This window comes from Lupinus angustifolius, chromosome LG06, assembly GCF_001865875.1.
Source record: "Lupinus angustifolius cultivar Tanjil chromosome LG06, LupAngTanjil_v1.0, whole genome shotgun sequence".
In the NCBI taxonomy this organism is placed as follows: Eukaryota; Viridiplantae; Streptophyta; class Magnoliopsida; order Fabales; family Fabaceae; genus Lupinus; species Lupinus angustifolius.
In genome coordinates, this window is record NC_032014.1 from 21,798,527 (window position 1) to 21,808,311 (window position 9,785).

Below are 9,785 nucleotides of genomic sequence, written 5' to 3' on the forward strand. Positions count from 1 at the left end.
TCCTAAGGAGATATGATATTATTTTTCGATGCCGTATGGACGAATCCACCTAGCGGGATAAAAATTTGGTTGTTGTTGTTGTTTGTATTACATGAGCAACGTTCTTGTAGGTTTCGGCATTACTGAATCTGAAATTGGTACGGTTGTGCCTTAGATTGAGTCACAGAAAACAGCTACTTAGGTTGCAAAGATAGGCCTTTAGACATGATTTTATTTTCTCTGTTCTCTGGTGAATTATTCTCTTCTCTGCTAAAATTGTTTTTGGGTCTTTTTAATATAGTATTTGTTAAATGAGTTGTCATTGTAATTCGTGTCGTGATGCTAACTCGACCAAACGGTAAAGCTGTTTGTCTTATAACTTGGAGTTCAGAGGTCATGGATTTAAATTCTGGAAACAATCTGTTCGCTTGCAAGGTAATATTGTATATATCTATCTCCTCAGACTCCACTTGGTGATAGTTTCGTACACTAGACCTCCCTTTTTATTATAATTGGAGTTCACAATTTTATACATGATATTATCTAGGATATAAATTGAGGAAGTGAGTTGATAATGATTATATTAATCATGGATTAGGAGCTAAGGTTGATTTAGTTAATACTAATTTGGTTCATATTTTATAAGGTTGATCTAGCTAATGATAGTACAGTTCATATTTATAAGATTGATGTAGCTAATAATAATTTGGTTCATACTTTATAATTGTATGATTTTGAATCTCAAGCATAAAAATTACTTATGGTTATATTTGACTCAATTGAAAAGCAAACCCAATAATATAAAAAAATACTTACAATTTCAGATAACTATGGTTTCTATTTTTAGTTATTTTAATAAAACATGAATTGGTATGAAGTGTTGTATTAAATTTATCCTTAGTAAGGCTTACATGAAAGTTTGTCTCTCAAAGACAAAAAATGAGGACCATATATATATATATCCATCCATCATAAATAAAAGACATTCAAAATAATTAATCACACTAAAATTGAGTATCATACTACTACTAAAAATTAAAAAAAGCAATTAGGAAATAATATAATATCTTAACAATTTAATCTTGCAAAATTTTGAATCTAAGAGTCTTTTTGTGAAATGAATTTTAGAGAAAAATAAAAATTATATTTGTAAAATGACTCTTATGTCTTCTATTTCCCTTCATTCTTCAAAAATTTTAACTCATAAATTGTCAATTATAGAAGAATGATGTATTTGGTATAGTGGAAATACTAATCAAAGAGTGAGTAATAGCCATGAGTCAGACACCTCTTCAATAAGGGAGAGATAAGTGATTTTTCCTTTAAGTTTTAAGGGTAAAAGTATAATCCCATTTTAAATAAAAAAAATATAAATGTTTAATATAAATTATTTTTCTTTTGTTATTTCATAACATTTCTCTTTCCACTACATGAGTGGAAACAAAGTTTCATACAAAGAAACTTCTCATCTTCAAGACAATTGTATTTGTGTTCACTTATGAAGAAGTGAAGTAAAAAAACATAGCATATCCATTCTTAATTTTATATGATACCATTCTTTAAGTAAATCATTGAGTATAGCCAAGATTTTTGGTTCAACACTACAATTACCATATATAAATTTATTTGAAATTTCATGTCATTGATTATTTTCATCTTTCGGTGATTTATTTTTGTGAGAATTTTATTCGAATAACTAAGTTGGTGAGATACACATCTCTTCTAAAGTGTATAAAACTTGAATATATATTTGTAATTAATGTCCGCATACCTTAGTGATTTATACATCATTATTCTTTTAAAGAGTTAATCATAATTAAAAATAAATAGTGAATGAAATAATAAAAAGATAAATACATTTTTTTTCGATTAAAAATTTAATATGAATGCTAAATAATTCATCTCATCCCTTTTGCCTTTGTCAATTGATTTCATCCTATGTAAACTTGTACACATAAATCATTAATTAATGAGAAAAGGATATATAATAATGTACGAATTTTATACTTATTTAATTATTATTAACTATTGAAAAAACAATCCAAATGAATAAATGGTTGATAATAATATAATTAAATGATGTAGTGATTCTGTATAAATATTTATGCTAAAACCCAATTCATGTATATTTTATTCTTGGTATAAAGTCCTATCATCCAACACATACTTTGTTCATTGCTGAAGCTGAAATTAACATATCCAATGGGAGAAGATTACGAGGTTCTTTCTTCTTCCTTCAATATTTCAATTTTATTATTATTATTCCACTTTTCATATCAGATTAACCCAAACAACTCTCTTCTTCGTTGCACTGTTTGATTTTGCTTAGTGTTATTGTTTTTGTCAACATTTTATTTCATGCATTCTCCAATCAAAAGGAGCTTGAGATTTGCCTATTAGTCTATAAATAACGGCATAGTGCACGAGACTCGCATCTAGTGGGGCCCGGATAAGATAGATATACACAGTTTTGTTATCGTAGGTAAAAAGACTATTTGCAGGATTTGAATCGTACCCTTCAGGTCACGAGGCAATCAACCTTATCCTTGCGCCCAAGGTTCTAAATACGGGTTCTCGACCCTTACAGATGCTGATATGTCATGGTTTTTGGAGTTGCCGAAATAGTATCGGGACTGCGAATGCCCACAATTGTCCGAAACATCAAGGTTTTCAACTTTTAAGATGGAACCTTTGGGACCAACTTATGATCCTTAGCTCTGTAAGCTGTGCAGGCTACTGTTATCATGTTTCCCCACAAGATCCATTAAATTACATTTCTGAGGTAGTTCGGCATTACAGTGAACCACGATAGTTATGAGAGTTAAGTTGAATCCCAGATCAATTAACAATTGTACATCAACCGGTTCACGAAGATAGGTGATCATCCTTAAAACTTGATTATATATTTGTAATTAATGTCTTTATAGGTTAGTGATGTGTGAAAGAATTTTGATGCACCAATGGAACTATTTGTAATTAATATCTTTATAGGTTAGTGATTACCCCGATTTTTAGCATTTGGAAATGAGTAAAAAAGGGAATAGCAAGAGGAATATAATTTAGATTAAAGAGGGTAAAGGTTTTCCAAGACATACATGATACATCCAATTGACATGGATCCTGATTTAGTTCCAAGTTGATTGGAAAAGTTGACCAAAAAGTTAAACAAACCCCTCAAATACTAACTTTCGCACTTGAGTTTTCGATGGGGAATGTAATGGTGGAACGTTAAACACTTCTTTAATTTGAAAGAAGAGATTCCCACGTGACAATGGTTTTAGAATCACAATACTCTTCGTATCTGCAGCTTCTTCCTAGATACGTTGTACCAAGCCATTACTCGTACAAAAAGAAACCTGCCTCTTGTCGGTTCTTCTCCCTTTCTAAAGATGTTTTTCTCGGTGGGGTGGGTCAATTGGAGTGCATCCTGATCAGCGTCTTGACGTTCATAGTACAAGGTTACAATTTTGAGGACGTTTTTCTTGGTCCCAGATGTTTTTCATTGTCATCTAAGCTATAAATTAACTGGTCCTATTGCTTATTGAGCATGTGGAGATAATGGAACCGGCAAGCCAATTAACAATGCAGTGCTTTTTTGTGAATGATATTTATGGAGTGATCTGCATGCCACCTACTCCTATTAGTATATCATTTGTTAGACATATGAGTAAAAAAATCATTCAGTCAACTCATTTAAGCACTAACATTTTCCATGATTCTGTTGGTTTTCGTTCGTGTTTCGTATTTTTATGGCTTTATATTTAGCTGTAAGTAAATAGTGTAACATCATTTGGTTAAGTAGATTATGAAGAGATAATTTTTGCTGTCAACATCTTTTTTCTGTAACTGAGAAAACCAAATCTTAATTGATTTGAATTCCCATTTCGTTTTCGTAAAATGTTTTACACTATTTTAATCCCCTGGTCAAATTAACCACTAAAAATCATATTCTTCTGTCGTATGTTTGAGTCGAGTTATTATTACAAACTTGACTAATATTTTTGTTTTCCATTGTGCTGCTGTACTAATTTTATGGATAAAATCAAAATTTTATGCTAATGGTGTTTGATCTTTGAATCTTGTATATATTCTGTTTGTGAATGTGCTCCATGTATGCCGGGGTTTGGTGTAGCAGGCGACCACTACATGACTGTGATGTCTTGTAGACATCTTTATGGTGTTTATTTCATGGATTATGAAAGGGATTCCTCTTTGAGATGTTCAAAGAGATTGAATTATGTATTTTTTTCGTCGAAGGCTAACACAATGGAGGTACCCTATCCCCTTGTATAGATCATACCCCATCAATTTGTAATGGGATTTGAATCTTAGTCGTCCATTTTGGTACTCGATTCTCAGCTATTGGGGTGTCCCATTGGTGAGTGGTAACAACCGAACTAGATGCCAGTGGCTTTCTTGAGTTACCATGTTATGTGACGGAAGGAGACTTGATGGTGAAATGTGAACCATTGCAGGGCCAACCAGAGGCACCGGTCCTGCAGCTCCTGCCGGTACTGTCAACTGGGGGGCTGGTCGTTCAGCTCCTGTTGGCACCATCGTCATGGTGGCAGCAGCTCAACACGCAGAGCCTCATTCTTAAAAAAAGAAAAGAAATGAAGCAAGACTAGAGTCAGAATCTGGTGTGGTGCCTTCGTATAACGACCCAGAAGCAAGGAAAGGCAGAGGGATGTTTGCATGCGAATGTCTTAGGATCTCATCCCTTCTCCTGGGGATTTTGATCTGATCGTTACTGTCTGTACGATTATATATATTTTCTCTTTGAATCATTTTTCTGAAGTAATTGACTCTGGTTTCAGATAGAAGAGAAAAAGCAAGCTGCTGCTGATGTATTGTTTCAATATTCAAAATTTGTGATGGCATGCATTGGAAATCGGGCTCGGCCATGTGATATGAGGTTACATTTGATGAAGGTATGCGGCAACTTTTTTTCATTTGCTACAATATCACTTGTTTAGATGTTTTATACTAGGATGATTCTATATGGAAACCTAAGTGATTTTGTCTTGAAATCCATCATGCCGCATCTCATTTATCCATGCTTTCCAACATTTCATGATCCTTTTTCAGGAGATTTCGGGCCTGCCAGCTTCTCTAAACAGGGAATCACCACGGACTGCTGCGTCTCCTGATGCAATGGGTGAGTCGTCAAGCTCAGGAACGGCTAGACTAGATAAAGCAGACAGTTTTCGGGCGCTATAGATGAGAGCAGATGATGACCATGTTTATTGCTTGTGGCTGTGGCATCTTTGGTGCTTGTTGTTAGATTGAAGAACTGTTATACCAACCTAATGGAACACAGGTAGCTAAATTATGTTTGCATGTATGCAATGCTTTACATTGGCATTTCACAAGTTATTTCATTTTAAATTTGGTGATGAATCTGTGTTTCAACTTTTAAAAGTACTGTTAATATGTGTTGATCAAACATGTAGATATCATGTTTATGCAATAATTTCTATGGTTAGGGAAATGAGTTGTAAATCTTCTCATTAGGACACTAATGATGTTAGATAGAAATAATGTTGAGGAAATCAAAGTATAGATAGTTTTTGCGAGTTAAATCATTCAGATATTGAAAAGTTGAGTACGGAAATCTAATTCCAACATTTTGTTATCATACTTAATCTTTATTTTAGTTTATAGTTGTTCAATTTCAAAATTAAAACCAATTGTGAAACACTTGTACTTAAAGACCATAATTATTATCGAATTGCCTACTATAGCTTAAGTTCCTATGGACACAATAAACACTTTATCATTGTTTGTCACAACCTGATTCGATATTTCATTGGTTGTTTTGTCTGTTAGTAAAATTGTGTCTTTTTTAGGAATCGAACTCGGGTCACCTAGCATAACATCAATCTTGATAGTAAAAGATTAATTGGAACCAGCTTGTGGGGAAATTTAAGAATTTAATTGGAACCTAAAAGAGGAGTTCTAGAGATGGGTGCACAAAATGAAATTCTAGCTCAAAACAAATGTTGATCTAACACATCGAAACTCTAAGGCACTTTCAAGTCATGACTACTGGAATGAGTTATGAAAAATTTCACACTAAGAACATCTACAGTGATTGTTCTTAAGGTTGTTCTTAACAGAATAAGAACATTCTTATTCTGTTCTCCATTGTAGATGCTCTAATTGTTCTCCACCTACTAATATTTATGAGAAGGAGGTGAACTACTTTCCTAACTAGCTTAGGCAATATCAATTTCAATGTGATAATTATTGAACTAGATGCATATATTTCTACTATATCTTCATAATATCAACAATTTCATAGAATACAAAAAACTTGAAATCCATATTATAGGACACATTAACTCAACTTATGCAAATATCAATGCAAATAAGAAGAATATTGAGGCTTTCATAAAGATCTTGGAAATTAAGATTTGTCAATTAGTAAAATAACTAGTAGAGAATCAAAGAGGAGCATTTAACACCAATATTAAACCCAGAGCAATGCAACTCCATCACTAGTTGATTTGTAAAAATATTGGTGAAGATTCAGTTGAAAAGAGAGTTGTTCTTGAAAAAAAGTGTGAACATGAAAATGAAGAAACAAAGAGAAGTTGAAACAAATGAGAGTAAAGATTTGATTAGTTTCTTGTGATATGATTTTATGTTATCTTTATGATGGATATGATTTGGTTTTATTATTAAGTTAGGATTCTATTAATGATTATCAACATTATGGTATGATCATGTGTGAGTCCTATAAATATGACTACTCTCTTATACTCTAAATAAAAGACACCAATATTACATTTCCTTTTACATTCTTGTTTATATTCTTTCTATATTTCTAATGTTTTCCATAATTGTTTACATACCCAAATAGTTGTTAATTCATTATTTATAGTTTGAAGACCATTAAAAAAGTTGGGCCCAAACCACAAGGGTCACATAATGGGGTTTGTAAGGATAAATGTAGCGGTAGGGTTGCCAAAAAAACCCGTACCTGTATGTAAAATCCGTATGAGTACAGGTCACAAACGGGTACCCGCATGTATTATAAAAGGGTTTTTAAAAATACCCGTGGTACATACGGGCAGGTACAGGTATTATGGTACCCGTACCAGCAGGTACCCGTTATTTATATGATTAATATATTATATTTAATTAAAATAAAAAATAAATTATTCTAACATTTATTCCACTATGTATATTTTTCTCTTTACTTTGTTTACCTATTTTATTTAGTTTGGTGGTGAAACACCCTACAAATATTATTACATGTGTAGAAGCACACATGTTTTATAAAGAAAATATATAATTTTTGTTAAAGAAATGAGAACAAAAAATCACACAAATAGAAAACACCGATAAATTTAGCATTTTTGTCAAATATTCAATCAAAATGTACAAAAATAATTAAGTTTCATCTTATTTGAAACACAATAGAAGTAAAAATTGAAAAATTTATTTATAATAGAGGAACCGCAGGTACCCATTGTACCCACGAGTATCCAGAAATACCCGCGAATACCCGTACGGGTACAGACGGGTATGGATATTACTCTTATATTTTGAAACGGGTAGCGGATAGCTACTACCCGTACCCGTTGTCATCCCTATGTAGCGGTCGATAATATGTTTTCAACATTTAAACTAATGAACTACATGTTATAAGACAAAAGACATTATTATTTGTGAAGGCTCACCCCTAAGGTTTAACATCATTTATAGTTTCTTTGTTAAATTGTGTTATTAGTGGTTGATTTACCAAACTTGGTTTTTAAGTTAAGTGGTTTATTTTACACTTCTATTAATGTTTTTTTCCATAACTACTCATAGATTTTGATCAAAAGTTTAGGTAATAACTAAGACCTTATAAGGGTGATTCTTACATGTCAATATTAAACATTATTGAGTGTATTGTTAGTGATATGTTGTTACTAATTGAAAGATTTGCCAAAACTTTTCAAGATATCATTCATAGATTAAGTATTTAAAGTGTTAGTGGCAAGTTATTAATTTTCTAGTTGCTTAAACTAGAAATGGTTATTTTATTTCATGATAAAATACATACACAAATTAGATTCTATAATAATGAGTTGTATACATGTACAAACCATTGAGGTAAAACATTTTCAATCCTCAGCATGCCCCTAATATATGGATGCCATTTAGGAAGAAAAATTTCAACATATGGTACACTTTATTTAGAGATTATATTTAAAAGGGATGATCTACTTCTAATCATGATCCTAAATACCCTTTCTAAAGAATTCTCAAGGCTTTCAATGACATTCTCCAAAGCCTCCAATATTTCATTTGTTGCTTGCATTTTCTCACCATTAGTACCTTCATTTAAAAGGGTGCTCAAAACTTCTTCCACACACTCCAATTCATTGACATTCTCTAAGTTATCTTCACATGTTATAACCCTCTTGTGCACTATCTTTCCTAGTAGAAACCATTTGGTTGCTTTTGATTTTGTTGAAGACATGGTCAAAAATGATAAAAGGAGTTGAAAGATAGACAAGTTCATTAAAATAACTTCCCTTAGTACTCTAATCACACAAGAGAGGTGATGATCAAAATCTAAGAGTGAAGACACCCCAAATTTACTATCCATCTGCCTCAAAGATTTGATCAACTTCTTCACATTTTTCTTCATTTTCTTCATGAAGGCATTGTATTGACCTACACTTTCTTCGATTTTCGACTCTCCTTTTCTTCTTCTTAGAGAAGAATGAAGGGCTTGAACATTTTCTTTAATTTGCAACAATGTATCTCTAGTAATACCACATATATCCAAAATTCTCATAGAACCATCTAACACTTCTTCCACACATTTCTCACCTTTATGTTGAGTAATAACATGTTGGGTTGATGCCATATTGAGAAGATCATCCAAACCAACATATAAATCTTCAAGCAAAGATAGACCAATGCTAATGGAAAATGATGTGCATGTTGCTTCCCATGTCTTGAATTTGTTCAACTCTTCCTCTACTATAACCGTGCTAGGATGAGATCTACAAGGTAAACTAATTGAACGAATATTATATTTGTTTGCCATGGTTGTTTCCTTTGTTATTTGTTTTTGTTCTATGGAAACTCAACTTTGGTGTGTTCTTACAAAGTTTATGACTTTATCTTTATATAGGGGCTAATCTCATTCATAACTAGAGACTAAAAAAATTAGGCATAGCACAAATTTCATTATTCAATAACCGTGTGGAGCATGTGTTACCCCCATGGGCTTCCCTTAGGTTTTGGTTAACTTGTCACATCTCTACCCAACATTCTGGTCTATTATGCATAATATTCTATAGGTCACGAGGAGTGGAGGATTTAAAGGGCAATGATGTGTTGTTTCAAACTATGTCCTAAATTATGTCTTTAACTAATAAAAATATGTGATGTCAATTAAAAAATCAAATATTTATTGTTTTTTCTGTTTTTGTTTCAATATCATTGGTCGAGACATGATTTAAAATATAAATTGAGATAATAGATCATTCTCTGAAATTAAAACCTATAGGAGATGCAAGTTAGATTTTATGGTATAAAATGCATCAAAATATAATAAATGGATTGTATGAGTGCACTTTCATATACTCAGAATTGCAAAATAATATTAACTATAAAGATAATATATTTCCAGGGCCCTTATGGAAGTATGGCTCCGCTACTGGTCATGAGCATTGTTCTAAATTGCATTCCACAATCGTAATTGTTCTCAAAATATTGTGGTTTTGAGACCAAATTGCAATTTGAAATGAGAAAAAAATGTATATATTGAAATTATATGAGTTTTATATATTGTCACT

At 32.0% G+C, this 9,785-nt stretch overlaps 2 protein-coding genes across 2 annotated transcripts; one reads left to right on the forward strand and one right to left on the reverse strand.

Annotated features, from left to right (window-relative positions):
* On the forward strand, positions 2,135 to 5,427 carry LOC109350184. The gene is made up of 3 exons (XM_019591352.1): positions 2,135 to 2,199; positions 4,797 to 4,910; positions 5,068 to 5,427. Exons 1-3 carry the CDS (start codon positions 2,182 to 2,184, stop codon positions 5,197 to 5,199), a joined length of 264 nt encoding a protein of 87 aa, XP_019446897.1. The 5' UTR covers positions 2,135 to 2,181; the 3' UTR covers positions 5,200 to 5,427.
* Positions 7,997 to 9,031, reverse strand: LOC109350183. Its single transcript, XM_019591350.1, has one exon. It carries the CDS (start codon positions 9,029 to 9,031, stop codon positions 8,165 to 8,167), a length of 867 nt encoding a protein of 288 aa, XP_019446895.1. The 3' UTR covers positions 7,997 to 8,164.

Bases quoted from the DNA above. Each gene is read 5' to 3' on its own strand.
- LOC109350184 (XM_019591352.1), top strand. The intron at 4,911-5,067 runs GTATGCGGCAAC...ATCCTTTTTCAG, and splicing joins TGAGGTTACATTTGATGAAG to GAGATTTCGGGCCTGCCAGC.
- LOC109350183 (XM_019591350.1), bottom strand. From the start codon at position 9,031: ATGGCAAACAAATATAATATTCGTTCAATTAGTTTACCTTGTAGATCT.